The 11,881-nt window shown below is 59.2% G+C and overlaps 1 protein-coding gene and 1 long non-coding RNA gene across 13 annotated transcripts; one reads left to right on the plus strand and one right to left on the minus strand.

The window, feature by feature from the left end:
- Positions 1 to 150: 150 nt before the first annotated feature.
- Positions 151 to 3,847, plus strand: LOC123384351. Its single transcript, XR_006595321.1, has 2 exons — positions 151 to 1,356; positions 1,613 to 3,847. It is a non-coding gene; the product is annotated as an uncharacterized LOC123384351 (long non-coding RNA).
- Positions 1,953 to 11,852, minus strand: LZTS3 (leucine zipper tumor suppressor family member 3). Of its 12 annotated transcripts, XM_045053812.1 has the most exons (7): positions 11,698 to 11,817; positions 10,879 to 10,947; positions 7,911 to 7,992; positions 7,111 to 7,273; positions 6,053 to 6,529; positions 4,871 to 5,734; positions 1,953 to 4,530 (listed from the first exon to the last, which is right to left on the minus strand). In XM_045053812.1, the coding sequence occupies exons 4-7, from the start codon at positions 7,180 to 7,182 to the stop codon at positions 3,832 to 3,834; spliced, it is 2,112 nt and encodes a 703-aa protein (XP_044909747.1). In that variant the 5' UTR covers positions 7,183 to 7,273; positions 7,911 to 7,992; positions 10,879 to 10,947; positions 11,698 to 11,817; the 3' UTR covers positions 1,953 to 3,831. The 12 variants fall into 12 exon arrangements, with proteins under 12 accessions (XP_044909747.1, XP_023107167.1, XP_044909749.1 ...); XM_023251399.2 differs by lacking the exon at positions 10,879 to 10,947 and having other exon boundaries at positions 11,698 to 11,835; XM_045053814.1 differs by lacking the exon at positions 7,911 to 7,992 and having other exon boundaries at positions 10,892 to 10,947.
- Positions 11,853 to 11,881: the final 29 nt, after the last annotated feature.

Consider the following 11,881-nt stretch of genomic DNA (forward strand, 5'->3'; position numbering starts at 1 on the left):
GTGCGGCCGAGGCTCAAAAGGCTCTGTCAGCGTTTTCCAAGGACGTTTTCCATTGTAGGACGGTGCCGAGAGGCCGGGGGAGTCTAGGACCCGCGGAGGCGAAACAGCGCCGTGGATGGACCTCTCTGGAAGTCGCTAAATAGCGTAGATACAGGTTCGAATCCCAGACCGCCACTCAGGGTTAAAAAAAAAATTTTTTTTTTTTTTAACATTTATTTATTATTGAGAGACAGAGAGAGACAGAGCATGAGCAGGGGAGGGGCCGAGAGACGGGGAGACGCAGAATCCGAAGCAGGCTCCAGGCTCTGAGCTGTCAGCACAGAGCACAAATCGAGAGGTCATGACCTGAGCCGAAGTGGGATGCTTAACTATCGGAGCTACCCGGGCGCCCCGCCACCCAGGGTTTTATAGCCTTAGAGAAATCACATTAACTCACTAAGCCTAGTTTCTCATCTGTATGGTGAGGGTAATCATCAATAATAGAGGCATCTGTGAAGTGCTCTCAGGAGAAGAGTTAGTGATGAAGAGCCGAGCCTGTTAGGAGAAATGGATATGAGGAGCCAGAGCTGGAGGAGGCCAGTGCTATATAGTAGATGAAGCCAGGGTCATCCTTCACCTCCCTAAGTAGAGGGGTTCACACCTGAGCTGCTATCAGCGCCTAAGCAAGGAAGAGACCCTCCAAGAGGGCCTGACCCAACACTGCCATTCTGGGGAAAACTTGAGCACTGCTGGTTGGGTTTGTCATACCTTGTCAGTGCCCTGGTTGCTGGTCCACCTATCCTAAGTGCTGTGAAGGAGACTTGAGAACTGACTTTCCCTCCAAGGTACCATCTTGTCCGGGAGACAAAAACCAATGCAGCGAGGACACTTCACTGCAAGGAGGGGCAAGCCTGGCAACCCAACTCTGGAGCTCTGCGGAGGGCACTGTTTGCCTGGTTTTCTCACTAGGGCCGGACCAGAGCAAATATTCCTTCTTGCTGATTAGGACTCTCTTTGCCAGAAGAACCCAAAGAGAGCAGAGGGCCCATCCCCAGGGGATGAACCAGATTGCTCCAATGCAGCCATGACGGTCCTGTTCTTCTTTGCCAAATACTCAGTTTCCCAGCCTCCCTTGAAGTGAGAAGAGGATGCCGCTCAGTTCTGCCCATCAACATGTAAAGGGAAATTTACTGGCAGGATTCTGGAAAACTTTTATCTTCATGATAAAGTAGTACTGCCTCAATCCCTTCGTGGAGCTGTGGCAGCCACTTTGTGGCATGGAGAGAACTACATACTATGGATGGGAGAGTAGGAACATTAAGTCTTATGTCCTTGAAGCAATACTTATGACAGGATGCTTGTGACCAGAATTGTCAGGTAAGGAAAAATAAACCAGCCTTTAAATTCTTGTAAATCAAGTTGTTACTTGCAGCAGGATGCATTCTTGACTGGGGGGGGGGGGGGGGCTCCGTAAAGATGACAGAAGCAATTATAAAGGACAGCACTTACCCGCAAAGGACAGCTCCATGCTCGCAGCACCCTTGGGTCCATTCTGTCTTTGGGGCCTCACCACTGATTACAAGTCTGTTCTCAGCCTTCGTGTTTTTGTATTCTGCCCTCAAACTTTGGCCAGCCGCTGTAACATGGCTCGGGATACTACATCTAGCTGTCCTGCATCACCTACCTTCCAAGCAGCAGCCTGGTGTCCAGATGCTGAGTTGGACCCACCTAGAAACCCTTCAGGGTGACAATCCTAGCCGAAGAGAAAGCCACGGGCAGAAACTTGGAACCACGACTCCTCCTGGGCAACATGGAGGAGCTTGGGCTTTGGGCCAACCTTCTGGCATGGCCCAGTGAGCACCTCCGGACTTATGCCTCCTCTGGGAAATCCGTTTACTCCAGCTTTGCCCTCCACACCCCCCCTAACCCAGCTTCACCTCCCAAACCTGCAAAGACACAAGCAGGCCAAAGAATGCCACTCAAGAGGCTTTCTCCATTTTATTTCTTTGGGAAAAGAAAACGAAGTCTTTCCATCACATATGGTAGAGATATATATTTATATATATTTATATATAATTTCTTTTGTGGTTGGAAGTCCCAAAGCTGAGTCTGTTCATTTTTTTTTTTTTTTTTTCTATTTTTTTTCCTACTAATGCCTTCTCTTCCCCCTGCCCCTCTGGCCTAGGCCCAGGTTCTGGGGCAGGTGCAGTGAGGGGTGAGTGGAATGGGCAGTGATTACCAGGATGGCTCCCCCAACCAGTTCAGAGATCTGGTGAGGGTCACCGGGAAGGGGCTGTGCAGAGGGACAGAGGCCACACAGAGGGGCACTCTTGTTTTTGTGGGGGACGCACAGCTCATTAAACAGTCACCAGTCATGGGAGGAGGCTGGTCAGGGGTTGGGGAACTTGCTCACAGTAGTTGCCAGCTCTCTCCACCCTGCCCTCCAAACCCAGTCTTGGGGGTGGGAGGAAGAGAGTGAAAAGAGAGAAATACAAGGGTTGAGGGCCAAGCCTCCTCTAATTTTTATTGCTGGTGAATTAGAAATTTGCCTTTCCCTTCCTGTCTTACGGAGATAGACTCTGAGAGGATACCGAGAGGGAAGTGACATTGCTGTCCCAGCCCCCACTGATGGCCATGCAGGCCTACCCTGGGCAAACCCAGGGTCCTGGGAACTCAGGGGTCAGTATTTCTCTCAGGTCAGCTTTGTCCTTCAAGGGCAATCACAACCATCCCCCTCGCCCCCCAAAACAAAGGCCTCTGGCTCAGGCTTGGGCCCATTGGAGCTTGGAAGTGGGCAGTGCACCAAAGATCAAGCAGAATTTTCTACTGGAAGAAAAGGTGAGGTTTGGGGGAAGAGGCGGCCTAGGACAATGATGTTCTGAGCGTGAAAGCAGAGGGAGGCTGGGGGAATCGAGTGGGAGAAGACACAGGAAGACATCACAGACACTCATATGACCTCAGAAACTGGGTGAGGGGAGTGCCTGAGAGGCAGGTAGCACTTACTAGCTGTAGTTAGAGCCGGACAGTGGCCCTGGGTGTGGGGTGAGCCAAGCAGATGGGGCTATCACCCTGTGGGATCCTGGCCGGAAGGGTGGGGTAGAGCTAAAAAGCCTCCAGGTGAACCTTCCCAAGTACAGGAGGGCAGATCTTCCCCGGGCACTGAACCTCCACCCCAGCCTCCCCTCCGGCCTGATACGCACATACGGACATACACTCAGGACCAGGCCAGGCTCTGAGGCCTAAGCCCAAGAGACCTTGGCAGGGGAGGGGCTGGGCAAGTAGCCCTCTCAACCACAGACAGGCCATCTGCTCCCACTTGTCCTGCCAATCTGCCCAGGGAGGGGTAATAGAGCAGGAAGGAGAGAGGCCAGGAGCCCAAGGTCTGTCAGCTTCAGCAGATCCCATGCAGGCCCTCTCAGGCTACATGGCCTAGGAGGTGACCACAGGGAGCATCACTGAACACCGGGGTGGCCAACAGTAGGAGCCCAGACCTACCAAGGGGCTGGGGCACCTCACGGCACTTCAGGCCTGCTATCTCCATCTCTAACAAAGCAGCACTAATAAGGGGAGCATGGGCCCCCTGCTGCCTGGGCCCCTCAACCCCCACTCATTCTGCCTCCCTCTATCCCCTCCTTGGGAGGAGGGTCCGAGTGGGTTGCCCAGCCATAGGGCCCGGAGGGCCCCCAGTGGGGGGAGGGGAGGGGTCTGGTCACAGCTGCTTTGAGAACCTCTTTGGTCTGGGGACATGGGGGACATGGGGAAGAGAGAAGGTGGGGAGGAGACACTGTGGACTCTGGCCTTTGACAGGGCATTTGTCAAAAGGCCACATGCCCATGTTGGTGGGGGGGGGGGTCAGATTTCTGTGGACTCAATGCGCTCGAGGCGGGAGGGCGTCCAGGCTTTCTTCTCCTCGCCGTGTTGCGGGGTGGGCGTGCTGGCACCCCCCGCAGCCCCGCGCTCCCGCAGCCGCCGCTCCAGCTGCTGGTTGCGCTGGTACATCTCCACGTAACTCAGCTGCAGCTGCTTCTGGTACTCGATGACCTTCTCCTTCTCCTCCAGCCACACGCGGCGCTCCTCCGCGAAGCTGGCTCCCTGGCGCTCCCGGGCTCGCCGCTCGGCCGCCAGCTCGGCCTGCAGCCTCCCCACCTCCCGCCGCAGGGCCCGCGTCCCGCTCTCCCCGCCAGCATCCGCCTCCCCGTCCAAGGAAACCAACGAGGCGGCGGCGGCCACCCCGGCCTGCCGGCGCATCTTGGCCTCGTCGCTCTCGCACGTGGCCAGGGCATCCTGGGGCTCCGCCGGGTCCACAGGGGTCAGCGCAGGTTTGAGGCAGGCCGCGGGCAGCTCGGCCTCACCCAGCTCCAGGCTGGCCTGTTTGCTGCCGAAGGAGTCCCTCAGGCTGAGCAGCTGCTCCTCCTTCTCCCGCAGCGAGGCCCGGCCCTCCCGCAGCTGCGAGCGCAGCCCCACGATCTCGCTCAGCTTCTGGGACACGTCGGCCTGCGAGTCCTTCAGCTGCTGCTTCAGGAGGGAGATCTCCCCTGCCTTCTGGCACACCTGCACAGGGGCAGAAGCGAGGAGGGCCAGGGTCAAGGCAGAGCCCTGTTGGCTGGCACCACAGCCACCACATCCAGCCCCAGAGGCACACAGCATGCCCAGACACAGCGTCAGCTCATGGGACATTCAGGAAGGACACACCGGGCCCTCCTCGGACTCAGGACACACCTGGCTCAGCTCACACAGCCCTGGGCCCGCTCTGGTGCCCACAGACATTCCTAATCGTTTTTGTCTCCCTCCCCTTCACTCCCCTGTGACAGTGGGCCACAGCTCTGGGTTTCTCTGGAGGGACAGAAGGAAGGAGACTCAGAGGGGGAAAGCCCAAGCCCCCTGCCCGCACCTCCCACTTAGTTTCCTCCATCCGGGGCAGGAAGTCAGCCTGCTCCTTCTGGCAGGCGGCCACCTTGTCCTCAAGCTCTTCCCGCTGCCGCATCAGCCGGGCTGCCTCCTCCTGCAGCTGCTTCTTGTCCTGCTGCAGTCGCAGCACCTGCAGCTGTAGGCCCTGCTGGGCGCGCTGGGCGCGGCGGGCCACCTGCTGCAGCTTCCCACTGCAGCCCTGCCGCAGCTCAGCCAGCTCGCGCTCCCACGCCTTCTGCCGCTCCTCCAGCACCTGGGCCACCGCGGCCTCGCTCTGTTCCAGGCTCCGCCGCAGGGCTGCCACCTCCTGCTCCTTCTCCCACAGCCGCTCCTCTAGCTCCTGGATCAGAGCACTGGGCGAGGGTGGTGAGCAGGCCGCGAAGGGCAGGCCTCCACCTCCGCCCTCCCCAGACCCCAGGTGGCCTGGCCGACCCATGGAGGAGGACGACCCACTCTTGCTGGAGGCCCGCCCACTGTCGGAGGTTCCCAGGTCCTGGTAGCCCGAGCCACCACCGCTGCTGCCGCCGCTGCCACCACCATAGCTGGCAGTGCCGATGCGGTTGATGTGGCTGGTGGAGGCACTGAGGGGCGCCAGGTGCTGGCTATAGCTGGAGCTGTAGGTGGGCAGGCTTGTGAGTGAGTTCCGGCCGGAGTCTGAGAGGCCGCCCCCACCCCCGCCCGCTGGGGTCATGGTCCGAGACTTGTCTAGTCCGCCCTTGAGACCACCAGGACCCTGTCGCCCCTCAGGAGTACCATTGGTTTGCGGGGGGCACAAGTTCTGCATGGAGTGGAAGTTCTTGGGTACAACGGGCTTGAAGGCTGAAGGCCGAACTAGCGGCTCTGAGCACTGAGTAAAAGCAAGCAAGGGGGAGTGGGCATCAGAATGGGGCCTTAGCCCTGGCTCCAGCCTCTTCCCTCTGAGACACGTTCAGCTCCACCCCCAATTAATCTCCATCCTCAGGGTCCCTTGAAGCTGGGTCTCCACCTCACGCTACCTGAAAACCAAGTCTCTGCCCTGGGACCACCAGCTAGACTTGGCCCTCAAGACCCCTCCCCATGGCTTCTTAGCCCAACCTCTGGCCCCCACAACCCCACCTCCAGGGCCCACTTGATCCTCCTCTCTGGACGGCCTCCCATCTCCCAGAAAAGGGCCCTGGGGACTGACCTGGTCTAGCTTGCCAGAGGTGGCCAGGAGCTTGGGCGGATGGCTGGGCTCACGATACTGTGGTGGGGCCTTGTCACTGCCACCGCTGCTGCTACTGCCACCACTGCTGCCCACCACATTGCCGCAGACATCAGTGTGGTCACTGCCCCGCAGCTCGCCGTTGAGGTAGAGGGAGTTGGCGAGAGCCTTGTCTTCTGAGGGGTAGCGGCCTGGCCTCTCCCTGCTCGCCCCACCACCACTGCTGCGGGGGCCGGGGAAACTGCCCTGGCTGCCCCCACCCCCTGTGCGGGTGCCCACACTCTTCATGGCGAACTCCTGGGCATGGGCCACCCCACTGCCCACACTGCCCATGGCCAGGCGAGGGTCTGGGGGTCCGAGCTCAGAGGGCCGAGGGGCAAAGGCCAGGAGAGGATCCCGCCCTGGGTCAGCACGCACAGGCAGTGTCTCCAGCTTCGCCATGACTAAGCCAAGGGGGCACTGTGGGCACAGGTGGGAAGGCAAAGATAGGTCAGTCCCACCCCCACTCCCACCACCCCAGCCAAGTCAGCCCCAGCACCACCTGCGCCCCACCCTCTGGTGTCCCCTTCCCTCTCATGGGCACAAGGGTTCCCAGACACCCAGGGTGAAGGAGTGGGGCCAGGGTAAGAGGACAGCTTGGTAACGGGGTGCCTGTTGCCCACCTGATGAAGCCCAGGCCCCAGGGCACCATGCACATCCCCCCCCCCAGCTTTGCATTCCTCTCCTCAGCTCCTGCCTCAACTCCACCTCCTCCATGAACCCTAGTTCTTCACTGCAGCCCTCAGAATTTAGGTGTTCTTGACCTTGGGTCTGGGCACTTACGACCCAACGGCATGGGCTGGGGATAGGAGGCTGGAAGGGGACAATAATACCCGAATTCAACAGGGACCCTCAGAAAGTAAGAGAGGGAGAGAACCCACTCCTATCCAAATATTGTGTGTGTGGGTGGGGGGGGAGGTCCTTCCCGGGCCCCTAACCTAGGGTGTTGCAGTCAAGGGAAGAAGTGGAGGCTCACTACCAGCGCAGGCTCCTCTCCTTGCCTTTCCAAGGGGGTGGGGGGCCGACGGGTCCTCAAGCCTGGGACCCTCCGAGGCCCGGTCTGCAGGGGCCATGTGCCTCACTCTCGCAGTCGGGGCTCGGCCCGAACCAGCTGTGCGACTTTGGACGGGCCGACTGAGCCATCCCGGACTGCAGTTTTCTCCTCTGCGAAATGGGAGGAATGAAGGACCTACCTCGTGGAGCTGCCGCGTGTCAGGCGCCCCGAGGCGGCGGGCGCTGGAGAGGACCGAGGTCTCGGTGCGGGAAGGCGGGAGCTGCAGCTGCCGCGCGCCCGTGGGGCGCCCGTGGGTCGCCTCAGGCACGCCCCACCCCCCGCAGACGGCCGGGGACCGCGGCAGTCGCGCTTGGCGAAGGGATCTTCCCGAGGTCTCCCCAACTCGGCCGCACGAGGGGCCCCTTTGCCACGGTCAGTACCTCTGCAGAAGCCCGGGCGCTGGCTGAGGCCGGGGCAGAGGACGAGGTGCAGCCAGCTGCGGGCGCGGGCCTTGCCTCCCTCCCGGCCAGCGTTTCCCACAGGTGGGCGGGGCGAGGGGCGGGGCGAGGGGCGGGGCTTCTGCGCCCAGCTGCGCCCGCAGGGGATTCCGCGCGGCCGATCCCCCACTAAGAATTCACTGCCACCGGGAAGACTTCCTGGATTACTGCCTCCCCCCCGTTCTCTATGGACCCTGAACCGCGAAGTTCTCTGAGCCCTTCCGTGGGCGTGCGCCCCCCCTCCCTCCCCTAAGGCCAGCCCACAAGAGCAGGGGAGCAGCGCAAGCAGGGCGACAGGGCCTCGGGTTACCTGTGCTCTGGGAGGCCCCGCTTCCTGGTTCTTTTGTCTCAAATCCACACCTGGAAACACCTGCCCCAGAGATCCGCATAATCTAGCGAGGCAAAGGCACCAGGCAGTGCCAGCCGTGGATGTAGACCCTCAAATACGTTTGTCAGAGGTGGCAGGGGCACCCTTCAGGCTTTTACCCTCTACTCCCATGAGAAACCAGGCAAGGAGGCCTCCTTCTCTACGAAGATGAAGGGGTCCAGGTGGCACCTCAGTGCCCCTCAGACTGTCTTCTACCCAGATGCCTATTCTCATGCCGTGGCCTTGCTATTAGGCCCCAGACCAGGGGATCCTGACAAAAATCTTGCCCTTCAGGAGTCTTTTGGCTACCACACCTGGAATTACAGCTTTAAGTGGTTGGGAAGTTCACCACCAAGCCAGTCCCCACTGCCTTTGTAAAATTCCATTCTCTCAGCATCTGCCCCCCAGGGATGGAGAAGAGTACTGTACCACCTCCCTCCCTAGAGCCAGTCTGTCCCCACATGCAGGGCTGAGACTAGGGTGAGGCCAGGGATGGACCTAGTGAGTATTTTAAGTGCAGTATCAGTAAATGCAGGACCCTGAGAGTGAGTGCCTTCTTACCTCTCATGTCTGACTCTAGTTCCTGCACTGCCCCCACTCCCCACATACTCCAGCCCAGCTACCCTTCAACTCAGAAATCCCCCTCCCACCCTAAGCATGACCCCCTTCTCAGCATCCTTGGGTCCAGTGTAGGGAGCAGCTGGGGACTAGAAGGATGAAGGCTGAGTAGCCTGAAGCCTGAAACCAGTGAGAAGGCCTGGGCAGGGTTGGGAGGAAAAAAGGCAAAACTTCATGGAGATGGGGTTCAATGGTGGGGGCAAGGGAGGAATCTCAGCTGGGGCATCAGGGTGGGTGTGACACCCTTAACAAAACAGAGGGAGACTGTTTGGGGAAACAGGTACTTTGGGAAGGACCAGAGAAAGATCTTTCTCACCTACTGGATGGAAGGAGAGACTGGGGTGGTCAGCATTCAAGGGTGGTGTGGGTGGAGCCCAGCATCGAGCTGGGGGGGGGGGGGGCAGAGCCCCGGAAGTCTGGGAGGCAGTGTGGACTCAAGACGGAGGCCAGAAGAAGGCAGGCCCTGCAAACCAAGCTGGGGGGCTTCGAGAATGTGGGAGCAGCTCCCAGTAGTAAAAAGAGGCCAGGTAAAATTGGGATTGGGAGGTGTATCCTGGATTTGGCAGGTGGAAACCTCACTGGTGTCTATGAGAGAATGGCTTCAGAAAAGTGGTGAATAGCAAAGCCAGACTAGAGGAGTAGACGGATCTGGAGGGAAAGACGGGAGAGTTCTCTGCTAAAAGACAAGGTCAGAGAAGACAGTAGTTTAAGGTGGTTTGGGATCCAAAGGCTCTTTTCTAATTTTAAATTAAGCATGGTAGAAACCTGAGTATGTTGATATGGTGAAGGAAGGTGCCAATAGCGAGATTAGAGATCTAGGCAAGGGGTCTACACCAGATGCCTGGATGTGGGCAGGCGCAAACTTCAGAAGTGATCACATTGATCATGACAGTGACAGAGGATAATGTTTGCGAAGGTGCTTTATGAGCTGTACGGTGCATTACAAACATGCAGTACTACCTTCTCTGAGATTCAGGGAAGAAGAACCTACCATAGGTTGGGGCTGATTGTATGCCACTCTGCCCCACTATTTCCCTGGAATGTGTGTGGTCTCCAGACAAGCTCAATGCCCAGAGACCTAGTTGGAAATGAGGTGTTCCCAGGACTGTCTCCCGGGACCATCTCCTGCTCTATCTGGGGAATCTTTGATTGTCAACTCACAGCAGCTCTCCCTGGGGCCTCGTTCCCCAAAGAGGGAATTGCCATTTCTAACCTGTCATGATCAACCTCATGCAAATGTTCCCTGCCCCTTGCCTCTCCCAAGTTTAGGCTGCTGCAGCTTCTTTTCTCAAAACCCCAGCAGGGAGCTGGCAGGACAAAGAGGGGCAAAGAGGGACAAAGATGTTTCCCTGACAGGCAGAAACTGAGCCCAGAGGAAGGGTTTGAGCTTCGTGTATGGGTCCGGGTCCTGAGCTGGCCCAGGTAGCTGAGTGTGGTCTGCACAGGCAGCCTCATGGCATCAGCTCGAGCACCTGAGATGACAGGTTGCCCAATTCTGCCTCTCTGTACCATCAACCTTCAGTGCCTGGGGCATTATGCACAGTATTGATGGTCACAAAGGGGCCAAATGAACTGTATCTGGGGTTTGCATGGGCAGGTCCCTCCAACCCCATGACCACTCAACCCCTCCCTACCTATGTCCTTCCTAAAGCTAAGAACACTCCACCCTTCTCTTGTGGTCTCAGAGGCTCCTATACCAACCCATTTACCCCCTAAGGCTTTCAGTAGCCCCTCTTGCCAGCACCCTTGCTGGGGGCTCCTCACTGGCCTTTTCCCCCTGCACTCCCTCCTACACACAGCTGCCAGAGGACTCTTTCTAAAGGGCAAAACTGATCTTGTCCCCGCTCTGCCTAAATTCTTCCAAGAGCAGCACCAAGAACAGTCGAAGGAGTTCTGGAGGCATCAGCTCAAGTGTAAATCCCAGCTGAACTGATTAGGGATGAACGCATGCAGGCTATTTCACCTCGGGTTTTCACACCTACCTTACAGGAATCTTAAGAAGTAAATGTATTATGGGTAAAAGGCCTGGCATTTCTCTCAGTCCCCAGAACCAGAGCAGAGCTTGCGGCAGGGCCTCCAAGGCATCTCCTACTGCCCATCCTATTCCCCCTAACCGGAGCCCCTCTCCACTCCACACAAAATCTCTTCCCAGATCTCTATGCCCACCCTGCATCCTTCAAGGACCAATCCAAATGCTGCCTCCCAGGACAGCATCTCTGATCATCCCAGGGGAGCAGGGGCCTTGGGGCACTTGGCTCAGGCTACTCCAGGGAGATTTCACTCTGAGGCTTACCCCCGGGACTGGCCTGTGGGTGCCCTGGGGCACAGATGGCAGAGTCTTGGGGGTCTCCGGGCCCTGACCCTGAGGAGATGCAGAGAGAGTGCATGTTGGAATGCATGTTATGAGCAATGCAGAGAGGCAATGAATCCGAACAGAAAAATCAGGAAAGGCTTCCGGGAAGAAGGACTGAGGGAGAAAGGGGATTAGGGGCACTGTAAGGGTTTTGGGGTGCAGAGGTCTTCAGAACTTCTTTGGGATGTGTGAGGAGAGACCCACCTTCCCTTGGCACAAACGGGGGAAGGGAACCATCTCCTAGATCCTGGCTCTGGTGAAGCTGGTGTTTAAGGACTGAGGGGGCTGACAGCGCCCCCCCACACCCCAGCACACACACGCGCGCACACACGAGCTTCCGCGCAGGGAAGTGGGGGTGTTCGCCATTCACCAGCAGACCACGGCCCGCAGCGCCAGCTCGGAGACCCCGGCCACAGGCTGTCCCGAAGAGGTGCCTTAGGGTCTCTGTGGTGCAGGAAATCCCTCTCGCACCTCCCCTTGCTCCCTACCAGCGCGTGTGGCCCCGGGGGGCGGGGCGCAGAGGGAAGAGGTGACATAATCCGGGCCGCACCCCCTCCGGCCGCCACCTCCCCCCAGGCCTGGTGAAGCATCCATGACATCATCGGCCTTATCTCCACTCCCCTCCCCCGCCCTGGGACCCCAGCAGCGGGACGCGCCCCCTCCCCAGCTCCGGGTCCGGCCGGACGAGCATCTAGGTGCAGCGGGCACGGCGATAGGTCGGAGCCGGGAGGGGTGCCGGGGTGGGCTGGCCTCACTTACTCGCTGCCTCGGGGTCCAGCGCGGGGTCCTCGGCGCGGGCGCCACCGGCCCGGCTCGCTGGCGCAGCCCGAAGCCCGCCCGGCGGGGCGCGCGGCGCGGGCCCGGCTCCGCTCCGCGCCCCTCCCGCTCCCCGCCCGGGCCCCGCCCACCCGCGGCTGCGGCAAACGCGGGCCCGCCCTCCGGC

The sequence above is a fragment of the Felis catus genome, chromosome A3 (assembly GCF_018350175.1).
Source record: "Felis catus isolate Fca126 chromosome A3, F.catus_Fca126_mat1.0, whole genome shotgun sequence".
Classification (NCBI taxonomy): domain Eukaryota; kingdom Metazoa; phylum Chordata; class Mammalia; order Carnivora; family Felidae; genus Felis; species Felis catus.

Coding starts and splice junctions, on each gene's coding strand:
- LZTS3 (XM_023251398.2), bottom strand. CDS start 7,182: ATGGCCCCTGCAGACCGGGCCTCGGAGGGTCCCAGGCTTGAGGACCCG. Junction 5,735..6,052: donor CCTCTGGCAAGCTAGACCAG/GTCAGTCCCCAG, acceptor GCTTTTACTCAG/TGCTCAGAGCCGCTAGTTCG. Junction 4,531..4,870: donor TGGAGGAAACTAAGTGGGAG/GTGCGGGCAGGG, acceptor GCCCCTGTGCAG/GTGTGCCAGAAGGCAGGGGA.